We start from the raw sequence: 15,518 nt of genomic DNA on the forward strand, positions 1-15,518 counted from the left end.
ATCAAGTCATGTAAGTTAACACTATATAGCATAGCACAAAATACTACATTTGCGCAAGGGGACCAAGTTACGCTTGGTATGAGAATCATAACTCCATTTGTCATCTTTTGTGCATGTTAAATCTCAACTACATTAACATCTGTTTAATACAAAGATTTTTTTAAAGCTTGTTTATATCAGAACACATTCTTCTATTAAAATAAATGCATAGAAACATCATTCAGTGACAGTCAAGGTTGAATCAGGACACACTTCCACTAATTTAGAATCCAAAAAGCAAGTTAGGGGAAAAGTCTCCTGCATTCCTTGCTACTCTCATATAACTGACAGCAATATTAATAACATACTCCAACACTCCATAAGGCTTTCACTTCCACCTCCATGCAGATACTGAAAAACAATACGACACCAACTTCCTCAAACTTTGGTACAAACCCTTAACAATGGCAAAAATGCTTTTCCATCAACAAATCGGCACAGCTAACTGTCACACACTTAATACATTTAGGAAATTATTCTGCCTTAACATTTCTGAGGTTGCTGTTAAATGTTTGCCCCCAACTCCCGCAGAGTCAGAATTTTACCCTAAGTAGCTGTGTAAGGCCAAATATGATGGGTTAAGTGTAGCATGTTTCTTTCCCATTATGAAGAAGATGTTAAAAATCATGATACAAACATCACATAGGTATAACTTATACTGTTATTTATCAGCACATGAAGAGCAGCATGTGGTACAAGTCACAGATCTCAGAGTGCTTTATTTTTTTGCAAAAGGTAACCAAAAGGTGGTGTAACAACCCCCCCAAAACTAAAAAAATTGGTAATTTTGCTACTATTCTTTCTGTATCAAACCAATTTTCATCAGACAACCAGGAAAAATTAAATTAGTGTTCAAAGTTTACTTTCTGTGTTTGGGTTTTTTCCATTTTATTTATTCACATGAAGGTTTTAAATTTCTGAATCAACGTTAACTGTGGAGTCATGACCAGTGACTCCATAATATATAAGCTGCTGTAGTGTTAGGCATAAATAGTTAAAAAGCAGCTAACCCTTGTAAAATTTATTTTATGTGATCTTTCAGCACTTTTGTTTGTTCCTTAGAGATCTACCCCTATTTATTCTTTCTGTTTTTCCCTGTGTAGCACTGAACTTTGAATTTTTGCATTCGCTACAGTATGCCTGCCCCAAAGATTCAAATTCCTGACATAAATGCTTTCATAACAACTCTTGCTGGGCTGCTTTGACGGCCAGTATGGGGCCTAGTGCAGCTGCATGAGCAAAGCCTCCACAGCAAGTTTTTCTTTGATGCCTGCACGAATTCCACTGGTAATTCAAGAAGTTTTGGTTATTAGTACGGCTGTCAAGCGATTAAAAAAATTAATCGCAATTAATTGTGCAATTAAAAAAATTATGATTAATCCCGTGATTGATCGCACTGTTAAACAATAATAGAATACCATTTATTTTAAATATTTTGGATGTCTTCTACATTTTCAAATATATTGATTTCAATTATAACACAGAATACAAACTCTACAGTGCTCACTCTATATTTTTATTTCAAATATTTGCACTGTAAAAAACAAAAGAAATAGTATTTTTCAATTCAGATCATACAAGTATTTATCATGAAAGTTGAACTTACAAATGTAGAATTATGTACAAAAAATAACTGCATTCAAAAATAGAACAATGTAAAACTTTTGCGCCTAGAAGTCCTACTTCAGCCAATTGCTCAGATAAACAAGTCTGGTTATAATTTACAGGAGATAATGCTGCCCGCTTCTTGTTTACAATGTCATCTGAAAGTAAGAATAGGTGTTTGCATGGCACTGTTGTAGCCAGCGTAGCAAGAAATTTACGTGCCGATGCGCTAAAGATTCATATATCCCTTCATGATTCAACCACCATTTCAGGGGACATGCGCCTATGCTGATGATGAGTTCTCCTTGATAACAATCCAAAACAGTGCGGACCAATGACGCATGTTCATTTTCATCATCTGAGTCAGATGCCATCAGAAGTATGTTGATATTCTTTTTTGGTGGTTCAGTTCTGTAGTGTCCGCATCAGAGTGTTGTTCTTTTAAGACTTCTGAAAGCATACTTCACACCGCGTCCCTCTCAGATTTTGGACGGCACTTCAGAGTCTTAAACCTTGGGTTGAGTGCCGTAGCTATTTTTAAACAATCTCACATTGGTACCTTTCTTTGTGTTTTGTCAAATCTGCTGTGAAAGTGTTCTTAAAACAACATGTGCTGGGTCACCATCCAAGACTGCTATAACATGAAATATATGGCAGAATGCAGGTAAAACAGAACAGGAGACATACAATTCTCCCACCAAGGAGTTCAGTCACAAATTTAATTAACGCATTGGTTTTTTAACAAGTGTCATCAGCATGGAAGCACATCCTCTGGAATAGTGGCCGAAGCACGAAGGGGCATCCGAATGTTTAGCGTATCTGGCACGTAAATACCTTGCAATGCCGGCTATAAAAGTGCCATGCGAACTCCTGTTCTCACTTTCAGGTGACATTGTAAATAAGAAGCAGGCAGCAGTATCTCCCATAAATGTAAAAAAACTTGTTTGTCTTAGCGATGGCTGAATAAGAAGTAGGATTGAATGGACTTGTAGGCTCTAAAGTTTTAAATTGTTTTGTTTTTGAGTGAAATAATGTAACAAAAAACCTGTATGTTTGTAAGTTACACTTTCACGATAAAGAGATTGCACTACGGTACTTGTATGATGTGAATTGAAAAATACTATTTCTTTTGTTTACCATTTTTACAGTGTAAATATTTGTAATTAAAATAATAACATAAAGTGAGCACTGTACACTTGTATTCTGTGCTGTAATAGAAATCAATATATTTGAAAATGTAGAAAAACATCCAAAAATATTTACTAAATTTCGATTGGTATTCTATGTTTAGCAGTGCGACTAATCGAGATTAATTTTTTGAGTTAATTGCGTGAGTTAACTGTGATTAATCGACAGCCATAGTTATTAGTGCCTCTCTTATATGCACATTCTCTTATATTCAGTTCTCTTGTTTCCTCTACCTCACTCCACCTCTTAAACTCTTTATATTTTGCCACTTGGTCAGTCAATTATAACCTTTTCTACACACTGTAACAATGAACTGATTTGACGTAAAATGTATTCTAGCAAGTCTCCGCTAATTTTCTAAACCTCATGCACAAGATGATCAGCCTCACTAAGATGCCTTTTTATTCCATTCAGCTCTTGTGTCAAGCGGAACCCAACTGGGCTTGAGGAACTAGCAACAAATGCAAAAATGTGTGCAACTTCACACTTAATTTCCACAACAATTTCTGTGATAACATCTGTAATATGGAAACTTGCTTGTCTCAGTGACATTTAAGTTAAAACCACCAGATGTCATCTAATTTTGCGTCATACTGTAAATTCCATGGGACTTAGTTAAAGTCATAAATTGGCCCAAACTCACTCAAAAGGTTCAAGAACAAGAGTAAAACTTTTGATGAAACAGCTCAGGGTTTTGAGTTTGTAATGAAACCAGGTGAGTTATGCATGCTTTTAGGTTTCACTGCAAACACTTTTTACATAGCTCTGGGCCTCTTGGACAGATATCACAGATTGCTGCATCTGCTTCTGATGCTCTGCTACAAGGAAAAGCTAGAATTTTCATGACAGAATAATGACACCATATCTTGAAACCATATCTTAACACTATATTTAGTGAACTCAAAATCTCAATCTAAAACATGTAGGTTCTCTCAAAAGAAACTCATTTCATTTTGGGAGATGGCTGAGAATTTCATTCTAGCATTTCAAATGAATAAAAACGAGTCACAAAAAATTTGGAATGAAACAATCCTTTAATTAATTTCTATCTTTATAGATCAAAAGCACAAAAGTGCAGAATGATTAGTTTTTAACCAGTTATATCTGTATATGTCGAAGAAGCAGCACAGAATATTTTATATGGGCCTAATTCTAATACCTTCACTCATCGATTCCTCATTTAAATCAACTCTTAAATTAATAATCTCAGAGTTAGCAATTTTTTTACAGAAAATATAGTGCATTCAAATACAGTATTATTTTTGTAGGTGCCAACCACTAATGGTTGAACATTCATATTTCATATACTGATAAAACTGTTGCTATGCTCAAAATACAGTTTCTTCTGTCATTACATTTTAATTTAGTTTTTAGGGAATTGGAGTGGTGATTAAGGATATTAGCAACGTCTTATAAAGGTGAGAAAAGCTATGATACAATGCATAAAAATAATATCCTTATGACAAATCTCCAAATTTCTCTCTTCCCATATTTAACTAGGTTTGATTATTAAAACAGTATTAGTTTGTTTTACCAATATGCAACAATGTAAGATAATTAATTAGTTTATGACTTGGATATACATTAATCACATGCAGTAATGACCATTATTATGTTCAGGGAAATATATAAATGAATCGGTTTAATAGTCCCTATTGACTATAAAGATTACTTTTAACCTTCCAACTAATGTTGATTCTGCCTGAAAGAGTTGAAAGGCCCATAATACACATTTAATTTGCAATCAGAAATGTAAAAAAAGAGTTTTAACAACCCAAATTAAGTGATATTTAAATACAGTAAATGCTATAATAGCTATAATGCTAAAAATAAATATATTTTATTACATACTCACTTTGGAAATACTGTCCATGTCTCCTGAGCCTTAAATTAAAATAAATAAATAAATAATTATTTAGATTAGTTTTGAACTGCATTCTCTAAGAGTTTATCATTTTCTGCACTTTGAAAAGACAGTATAGCAACAATAAGCTAACATATAGTTAGTTATGTTTGAGTTCTTCCCTTCCCACTAGTCTCTCTCAGGAAAATACTTCAGTCATTATAGTAGTCTGTTAGGTTCTTTTTGCATGGTTGTGCCTGCAGTTTGTGTGGGAAGATGCCTCCTCTCTGCCAAAGGCAATCACAGTCCCTGTGCTCCAGGGCAAGGCAGGCACTGCTTTCTCTGTGTGGCCCAAGGTATATACCTCACTGCAAAGTGGTAGGAAGGAGGACAGGTCACAGCACCGGACTCTAAAGTGTTCTGCATTGGCATTCTTTAGGATGGGACACCCTTACATACTGGGAAGCTCAAGGAGCTCCCCTGGGAGATGCAGCTCTGCATTGCTCCTCTCCCATGGCAGTGCCTAAGTAGCAGCCCAATATTAACACTGTTGTAACTAGAGGAAACTGTAAACATGTCTATAGACAGCTAATGCTCCTCATGGAAAAAATAACTACCTTTTTAGTGCACTCTAGACAACCAAGAGTCTCTAAAAGAACTACTGTTGTATATTAAAAAAATTATAGTAGAAAATATGTCATACTTAATTTGTTAAACACTGAATGTATGCAATCATGTTTACTGATGAAAATACTAATCATATGCTTAGTGCACATAAAGTTCTTCCACTATCACTTCAATTGTAATTAATTTTATAACTAAGAAGCTATTGTCAGGCTACAATACATTACAGCAAAAGTTTGTGATGACGTTCAAAATTAGTTTTTAATTGACTTGGAAATAATGTGCATTATTTTCAATTAAAAAATGAAGCCATTTTACAAAAAATATTTATAAAAGGTCTGCTGCAAAATCACAAAAATAGCCTTATTCAAAGTAATCTAGGAAGTTCAGAGACATGCTCCATAAAGACTGCTGGGAATTTGTTATTCCTCAGGGTTAGTCTGCTAAGAGAGGTTTTGGTGCATTCTTTCCTTAGCTTAAAATCCATTTTTCTCATTTTACCATAGCCTTCTCCACTCTCTTCCTCATTCTCATTCGTCCATGCATCTTGTCTAACAATCTTCAGTTTCTGGTCTAGATTCAGGCCTGAACTATGCTAACTTCTTCTGGAATAACCTGAAGTGCAGGGCAGAAAGTCTGTGAGGAAGGGTCGGGGTTGAACCACTGCAAATTTTGTATAATTCTACAAGGCTCCTAACTCCCCCAGATATCACTACTTTTCAGAAATTATAATCTACGCAGAGTCCGTGGCTCTTCAGACCTCTCGATGACTGAACAGCTTTGGAGCTTTGTAGGATTTCCATGTCTGCAGTCTGCAATGCCCTGCAATCTACACTGTTTCCATTTCTTCTTCACTTCTTACCTGCATAATTTTTATAATGTGTTCATTGGGCCAGACTGATATTATAAAGAGAAAAATATAGCTAATAAATATTAAATGACCTCTAAAAGTTACCTAACATGGCTTTTCTATACAGAAAAATATCATATCTGTAATGTCAGGTGTAATTTTGCAGGAAAGTTCACATTTGGAGAGAAAGAAGAAAACATTTCAAACATTTCTCCGGCAGGCTGATGAAAAACAGAAGCTGTTTGAAGTTGTTTCATGGGGATGAGCTATTAAAAGTAATGCTTGCGAGGATGGATGAATGGGTAGAGTCCAAGTGAGACAGTTAAAACTGCATGATCAATATAATTTAACAATTGGTTTCAAAATTTAATACGTGGATAACAATTGATGTGGTATATTGTTTCCATATATTATTTATATGATATATAAATATATAAATATGTAAGCACCTGCACCACTTTGTGATAAAGACATCTTCTGATTACTGGTGCTTTTGTGTGGGACTGGGGAGGAGAAAGCTTTTGTCATCTTCCACATTAGTTTAACATAGTGTACTATCGAACAGGTTTAAAAATTATATTCTGTTAATATACAATATTTATAAAAGACACCTTATTAGACCAGATACATAAGATTAAATAAAGCATTTTTGAACTTCTGATTGATGTTGATACAATATTTCTAATTTTCAAATGATTTTATATACAATTTAGAGCTGTGGTTATTGTGGAGTTAGTCATAAAAAACAGTTCTAAAATCAGTATTCACTAGATTTGTTATCCTTACCTAAAGATCCATTCATATGATGTGATTCCATTCCACCCAAACCACCCATAGGTCCATCTGACCCCGGGCCCATTGGAAACTGTAAAAGGACCGTGATAATATATTAAAATTTATATTAATGCACGAATATATTGCAGATAATCTAATAAAACACAGTAATAAGCACAAAAATAGAAATGGAGAAACTGAATTGTATAGTCTATCTCTGAGAGGATTATTTTTATGTGATTTTCACTTACATGGTTTTCACTTCTTTTTTTCCAGCCTTTACCTCAGTTACTGTGTTCTGCACTCCTGGAGAATTCATGTCTGTGCAGAGAGTTAGCCTGTGGCCTATATACCGCTTACGTCCTACTTAAGTACTATGGTTGGGACTTTTCAAAAGTGCTCAGTGATGACTAAAATCTACTCCTGTTGAAGTTAATGGGAGTTTCACTATTGACTTCAATGAGAGCAGAGTTAGGCCAACACAGACCACTTCTGGAAATCCCACCCTACCTGTGCTGAGCATCACAGCAGACTACAGCGCACTATCACTGCAACAATATAAAGTTCTGCCAGTTCAGCATTTGGATTTCACAGTTTATCATTAAACCTGGGTCTTCAAATTGAGAACACAGATATTTACAGCACTTGTAGATAAACATGCAATGAATTTCAATAAATGCACTACAATTAAACCATTACTTAAGTTCTTGTGGCCTTTTTTCAAATTGACCTCTAACTACATGGTCTGCTTGCATAAATGACATCTAAATTGAGGACAACTATAAGGGATAGAAAGAGAAGAAAGTTCTTTCCAAAAATCCAAGTTTTCATCACTTCCAGAATGGCTGGATGTTTTGCCTAAAATAATCGGTGGTGTCATAGTTAATATTTAATGGTTGTCATTAAGCTTCATATTTAACACTCAACTCAAATGAACAAGGCAGATCTCACCCTTCAGAAAGCTATTGATTTTATCCATCTATAGAGTTGGTAATAAATCATTGACTGGGTCACATTCAGAAGTTTTCTTTGCATTATTAAGAGGTAAAAATATATTTTTGTAATGAAAGTTTAAGCTCTGCACATACTAATGGAAGCTGATAGGGTGTACTACTGTGACCAGAACAGCATACCCCAGGATGACAAATTTAGTCATCTACCTAACAGATTTACATGCACCGCTTAAAGTTTTTACATGCACAAATTTCAAGGTATTCAAGGTGCTAAAGGACTGTTTGTACCCACTCAAAATGGGGAAGATAAGCATGATTCAGATAAGATGAAGGTCTGGTGATCCAGTGCATGAATCAAACAGGGCTTCATACTGCAGAAAAATACATAATAGGTTCATATTTACATTAGATCTGTTGGGTCCAGGTGGTACTGCATTCATTAAAGTGTACATGTTGTCTCCAGAGTTAGTTGAATCTGAAACAAATATTATTTTAATTACCAAGATGTGACCTGAAATAAAACTACTCACCTACTGCACTTTCTCATCATTCTGTTAATATTTCTCCTATGTCTAAGCCACTGTTACACATTGGCAATATAGTGGAAGATTTCGTTGTATCTCTATTCTTAGCCAAATGGCAGAGCTATGAAAAGAAATAATTGCAATGCTCCCTAAATGGCTGCTGTGACTACTTCTAGACTGAGTTTATGCATTATTGTTAACATGTCTATAAATCATCAAAAATTTGTAACCACTTAGTTCCTAAAACACTTTTTCTAAAACCTCCAGATTACTTTACTAACTTTCTGCAGTCTTTGTGAAAGGAGAATTTCTCACTTACTAAACACTTATATGCTCTGGTTTCCACCAGGGCCGATCAATGGGTAGCTCCTCCTCATGCAGATTTCAGGTGAGTAGCAGCCCATGAAAAGCTCTCATTTTCATGCCTGTCAGCCAGCTAAATGCTGTCTCCTTCTCTCTCCCTAACGCTTGAAAACTTCCAAAGCTAAAATCTAGATTTTAACTAACTAGACAATATAATGAAACCTATGGAACTATTTGTCTGAGCTAAGGGTTGAATAGAAGCCAGGGCCCAGAAAATAATAAGTAGGTAAGAAATTCTTGGTTTTGAACCCTGCCTTGCCACCAGTGGTAAGCACTCCTCACAGACATTTTGCAGAGAGGAGAAGGCAAAAAACGACTGTAGCCAGGGAGACAACATAGGGAGAACATTTTCCCAGGAAAACAGCAGTTGAGAACACTTTGTCAGGGGCATCCCATCCAACAAAAACAATTAGTCTCTGTGAATCACCAAGTGATGAACACATCTGCAAAAGGACACATCCAACAATGGAATGACATCACATCTATGATGTTTGTAGAAAGAGCGGAGAGACAGCCAAGTAGCTGCGTTCCACAATTCCTCCACAAAATCTCCCCTTTCTCTGCCCTAGAGACAATGTAAAAAAAGACTCAGAGAGCTTTGAGCTTAACAGAGCACAGAAACTTCACCATTTTCTGAGACAAAGTGGGGGCAATGGGAGACCCTGTGCATGTCCTTTGAAACAGAATTACCTCTACTTACATAGAAAAGTGAAAGGAGGAAAAGCACATGCCTGACTGAAGTGCCTTGGAATTAGGAATGTATCCTGGGCTAAAGCTAGAAAGTTTGATACTTGCTCCAAGGTGTTAAAATCAAGTCCAACGTATATTTCCCTCAAGAGCCTCACTACTTTGGTTCAACTTTCTAAGCATTAACTAACATTGGTGAGATAATAAACCCATTATATGCATGGAATATCACTAAATAGATTCTAGTGTATTGTCTCCTCCATCCATCACAAGAGAGAAGCTAGACCCAAGCATTCAGACTGGCATAAAATCGCTCTCTCTCTCTCTCTGAGACTGAGACAGAGAGAGAGAGAGATTGAAAAAAATTCCTATTTGGCTTCTTCTGCTATCATTAAGAAACAAGTTTTTCAGAACAGGTCCTTCTGAAAACAGACAACATGGCTCTCCTCAAGGAATCATGGCTCCATTTTCTGTTAGTTATTATCTTAAACACATACCAGTGGTTTGGCCCATTGGGACACTAACAGTTGGAGGGTTTTGTTTTTAGAGATTAGTTCCCTTGGTAGCTTTCCTGGTGGCTGTTACTTGAATATTTTTATACCACAGCTTCTTGTTCCTCCATCAAAACAAAAGGCTTGTTCATGATCCACATTGGCCACTTACATATGCCACTGGCAATTTACGGCTGTGTTGAATGTTTTCAGAAGTACATGCTATTTGAGGAGCTTGTTTTTAAATTAGGAGATATTTGAATATTTAACTGCCAGCACCCATTAGTCATCTTCTTAAGTATTGAACAGGAGAGGAGTCCTCCTTTTTTTCTATCACAGATTGTGTTTTTAAAATTTTAGCCACATATTTAATGAGGTTTTTCCATCAGTACAGGAAAACTTCCATGGAAGGGTTGGGAAGCTCTGCTTCTGTCTCTTAAAAAGGACTTCCCTATCCTTCGTGCAAGTAATGACGGCAGGGAGGTAGGAATATGTGGATCTGACGACGTAAGGTGTCACAGAGATGGAAAGGTCTCTAGAAGTGGCGATCAATGACCTCTTGGTTGATGAAAGGAGGATGAGAAGGAGATGTGCTTCTTAGGAGTGGAAGATTCCCAGAAGAAGTCTGACTGATCTAGTGAAGATCGGTTAAGTCGGGACCCCAGATCAGAGGCAAACACTTCCTGCTTACCAGGTCCCTAATGCTATCCATGGGAGGAGAGGAAGTCTTGTGTGTGTCCACCCTCCACAACCTCTTCCGATTCTTTGTTCACGTCAGGAACTTTGGAAAACCTTGATGTAGGGAAACACTTGCCACTCTTCTTAATGCAGAGCTAGCTGGCTGAGCTGAAGCTACGGGACACTCCTTTAAACTCCCACTTTAAGCAGGATACTCCAGGGACAGTCTCACAGGATACATAAAAGTTGCTGGCAAATGTGCACTGAACAACACTAGCAGAAACAATGCACATTCCGTTTTATCTCTCTTCTTCCTTCCTGTTGCTAATGGAGACCAAAAAAAATAGTCTTGAGAGCCCTGGAAGGAGCCAGTAAAATCAAATTACCAACCATATTGCCTCTCTCCAGCAAAGCAGGAGGAAGTCTGAGGAGGGAAGGAGGAAGGGAGAGAGAGAAGAAGAGTGCAAAAGTGAGAGCTTTTTATTGGCTGTTGCTTGCTGAAATATATATAATGTGGATTATTCTGCACTGGTAGCAAATGGGCACAGGAAGAACTGGAATACTGAATCTGTATATTACCTACTCCCCACACCCCACCCCTGCCCACAGAATGTTATTTACATTGTCTTTAAATTTTCTGATTAGATTTGGATACCTGCAGGACTAGGCATGATGGGTGTTCCTGGTGGCCCTCCACCCCCTGGAGGACCCTAAAAAGGGTAGAAAATATTCCGTTAATATAAAAGAAAAAATATTACTGTAAAGATTGAAGATAATCCAAGTGACAAAAGCACATCATAAAGGTTGTGTGTTGTTTTGGTGAAAAGGAACACATTTCCATAGAACAAAAGAAAGACGTACTTCATCATCTATTTTCTTGTAAACCAGTGAATTTACTCAAGGGCAGACAAAAGCTAGTGCCATGGATCTGCAGGCTCAAGCCCTGAATCCCAATATGTGCAGATCCATGGATCCAGAAAGATCCACTGCTCAAATCTGCTACTGTCTGCCAGTACTGGAGTACAGAAGCAATGCTTTGTTCAGGGTCCAGGGCTGTTAATACATAGCTGATTCTCTGAACCCACCTCTACTATAGCCAGTTTTCCAGCTGGTATTGCTCTCTCCTCACTGACTGTGATGCAGCAGGCTGCTAACTGTAGTGTCAACACTGGCAGAATAAGCTACTGCCTGCTGTCACACAGTACAGAGATCACATGGGAGGAGAAGAGGTGTTCAATGGAAGTCCAGCCACTGGAAAGAAGTCTCTTTCTGTGAGATGTGTGGATCAACCTTTGGTAGATCCAGGTCCTGATAAATTTAATTCAGTTCATAAAACATCACACATTCTCTTTTTTCATATTTGTACACATATAACTCAGGATAAATGACTTGAGATTAATGACAAAGTGTCAGCACAAGATCAGCTTGGTAAATCTGAGTCCAGATCTGCAGATATATAGCTATTACATTACAGATAAAAGAGAACGGGAGCTCATCTAGTATTTGCTAAATCCATTTAAAAATAAGAAATGTCTATTTTCTTTTTTTCTGTTAATTTTCTGTATTTCTGTGTTGCAATTTTTTCTGTGAAAACAAACCATTTAAACAAACTGCACTGGTTATTAAACAAGCTGTTCTTTTTGTTTTCTTTAAAAAAATTACTCCTATTGTTTTGTGCAAAACAACTTAATTCTTTAGCTCATCAGCACCATAATTTCTTGTGTACCACATTTGCAGCTACAGTAATATCTTGAAGTAAAATGAAAACTTGACTGGTTACAGTTTTGATTCAAATATTCTAATATACAATAAAAAATTAACCCAGAAATTTTCCATAATAAAAAATGTTATAAATTGCTATTACTAGAAGGCAGTTTTCATTGTCATAGGTCTGTATTAATATTTAAAAATAGAACAATTGCTATAAAAAAGAATGATTTTGTTTCAATATCCATTCTGTTCACTTCATGTCATGGAGCATACTGAGATTTCAAAGTGTGAAACTGTTTGCTTGAAGGGGCATTGCTGAGATTTGCTGTAATATGACCAACACATTTTTGGAAGGAAGGGGGAAGTTTTGGAATTGGAACAATTGAAAAAAATCTTTGTGTGCCCTACAAAACACACCATTTACTGGCTCTGAAGCAGCAGCAATGCATTCATGAACACTATTTCCAGGTGTATGCTATAATCAAAGTCAGTAATGCTGCATTAGTCATTGCTGCCCCTGCCTCTGAGCTGGTACAAATAAAATACTTGAGATATTTGTGGGTTAATACTGCTGGCTGCAAGTTACTGAATAAACTTAACAAATAACTTTATTCTAAACACAAATCTGTTATCCAATAATAATATGTCCCTGAATACCACCAATCTACAGACATACACATACATACACTTCTGACCCCTTAAATGATTGGCAATGTAACCTACCAACTACCAGTCTCTATCCTGCACTTCTCCCTCAGTAGTGTATTGAGAAAGACCATGGAGTGCCTCCTGTGTCTACTAACAAGATTTGTTCCACTAAAGATGTCATAGATTCATGGAGTTTAGACCATAAGGGACCATTAGATCATCTAATATGACCTCCTGTGTATCAGAGGCCAGTCAATTTCATCCAGTTATCCCTGTGTAGATTAACTGGCCAGAAGAGACCACTGTGATCATCTTGTCTGATCTACGTGATGCAAGCCCTGGAACTTTCCCAAAATCCTCCCTTGAGCGTAACTTTTAGAAAAATATCCAATCTTGATTTAAAAATTGACACTGATGGAGAATCTACCACGACCCTTGGTAGTTCATTCCAATGGCTAATCACCCTCACTATTAAAAATGTGTCCCAATTTTTTAAACATGAATTTATCTGGTTTCAGCTTCCAGCCACTGCTGCTTTTTATGCCTTTGTCTGCTAAATTAAAAAGCCCTTCAGTACCCAGTATTTTCTCCCATAAAGGTACATTGTAATCAAGTCACCTCTCTTCTTTTCGATAAATTAAACAAACTGAACTCATTAAGTCTCTGACTATAAGGAATTTTCTCCAGCCCTCAAATAATTTTTGAGGCTTTTTGGTGCACTCGCTCCAGTTTTTCAACACCCTTTAAAAAAGTCAAAAAATACAAAGTGTTTGGAAAAAACTGTGCGCACCAGAAGGAGAGGTTATTCGTCTCATACAGTAACTGGAGTTCTTCAAGATGTGTGTTCCTATGGGTGCTTCATGTCAGGTGTGCTTGGGCCCCCCCATGCTTTTGAGAAAAGATCATCAGTAGTGGTGCCCGTTCAGCCCTACACATCCTCATGCCCCACAGTGACAATATCTAGGGCTGCACGGGCAAGCTGCCCTCAGTTCCTTCCCTACCACAAAGTCCCGCCAGGGAAACTCCGAAGCAGAAGGGAAGGAGAGCAGGTAGTGCAGCATCCACAGGGACATACACCCTCAAAGAACTCCAGTTACTGCACAGGGTGAGTAACCTCTCCCTTTCTTCACGTAATGTCCGTATGGGTGCTCCATTTCAGATAACTCCCAAACAATATTCCAACAGGATGGTGGGAGCTTCAGAAGAGACTCCAATACTGAAGACGGAACTGCACTGCCAACTGCCACATCTGACCTAGAGGTATGAACCGAAGCATGGTTCTTGGAAAAAGTATGTACTGAAGCCCTAGTTCAGCTCTGAAAATGTCAGCAACTGGAACATCCTTGAGTAATGTCATAGACATAGACTGTAACATGGTAGAATGGGCTAACACACTAGAAGGAGGTTAGATGTTGGCGGAGTCATAAAATGAAATTATACATCCAGAGATTCACCTTGAGAGCCTTTGGGTGGAGATAGTGGAACTTTTACATCTGTCCTAAATCAAAACAGTCTGGGAGACTTTCAAAATGCTTTGGTCCAGTCTAGATAAAAGATCTATCACCCTTCTGACATCTAAGGAATGGAAAAGTAGCTTCCTGTTTGAAATGATGTGGTTTTGGGGAGAAACAGTAAATGAATGGTCTGGTTAAGATGAAACTCAGAGGACACTTTGGGTAGGAACTTGAGATGTGGCCATTTTGAAATCTCTTCCTTGAAAAATACTGTAAAGGGGGGGATCTGCTATTAGAGTCCCCCATTCTCTCACTCTCCATGTGGAAGTGATGCCCTCCAAGAAAGCTGTTTTCATGGAGAAGTGGAGTGGAAAACATGTAGCGAATGGTTCAAAGGGGTGTGTCATAAGGCCATTTTAGGTTTTAATCCCATACTGGGGCAGGCTTTCTAACCTATGGATAAAGACTCATCAGGTCTTTAACAAATCTTGAGATTATGGGGTAAGCAAAAATCAAAAAACCTTCCACTGATGAGTGAAAAGCTGTTAGTCACCAAGTGAACCTTGGAAGAACTCATACTGATCTTTTTAATTCTAACAGGTATTCCAGAATGGTGGAAAGAAAAGAACAGATAGGAAGCACTTGTCGACAGACACACCATGGGTGAAATCTCTTCCATTTCTGAAGGTATTTCTAATAGTTTTTCTAGAATAGTTTTTCTGTTATTTAACAAAACCTGTTATACTGCTGTTGAGCAGGAAATCTCTAACCCCAAGAACCATCTAGCCATGCTTAAAGTCACAAAATGTCCAAATTGGGGTGAAGTGTCCAACCAGCATCCCGAGACAACAGGTGGTAATCTAGAGGAAGTCTCAGCAGCGGACAAGATGTGACTTGAATCAGGTAAGGTACCAAACTTGTCTTGGCCAAGTTGGTACAGTCAAAAGGATTTTGGCCTTGTCCTGCTTGATCTTGTTGAGAACTTTCAAGATCAATGGCACTGGTGGGAACACATCCTAGATGCAGAATCAAGTCTTGCCCAGAGTAAAACTTCTTACACTTTACATTGGTGGCAGTAGCAAAAAGA

General features: G+C 37.4%; 1 protein-coding gene across 7 annotated transcripts in view; it reads right to left on the bottom strand.

Annotated features, from left to right (window-relative positions):
• The window catches only part of SSBP2 (single stranded DNA binding protein 2), a 273,547-nt gene that overhangs the window by 20,724 nt on the left and 237,305 nt on the right, over positions 1 to 15,518 (bottom strand). For all 7 annotated transcript variants that reach the window (XR_012158937.2, XM_073344389.2, XM_073344396.2 and 4 more), the window contains 4 exons: positions 11,275 to 11,329; positions 8,281 to 8,351; positions 6,936 to 7,014; positions 4,688 to 4,716 (listed from right to left, as the gene is read on the bottom strand). Coding sequence is in view for 6 of the 7 variants with exons in the window: in XM_073344389.2 (XP_073200490.1) it covers positions 4,688 to 4,716; positions 6,936 to 7,014; positions 8,281 to 8,351; positions 11,275 to 11,329 (234 nt within the window). In the remaining variant the exon portion in view is untranslated. The remainder of the gene's footprint in view (positions 1 to 4,687; positions 4,717 to 6,935; positions 7,015 to 8,280; positions 8,352 to 11,274; positions 11,330 to 15,518) is intronic.

Source organism: Lepidochelys kempii, chromosome 5 (genome assembly GCF_965140285.1).
Source record: "Lepidochelys kempii isolate rLepKem1 chromosome 5, rLepKem1.hap1, whole genome shotgun sequence".
Classification (NCBI taxonomy): domain Eukaryota; kingdom Metazoa; phylum Chordata; order Testudines; family Cheloniidae; genus Lepidochelys; species Lepidochelys kempii.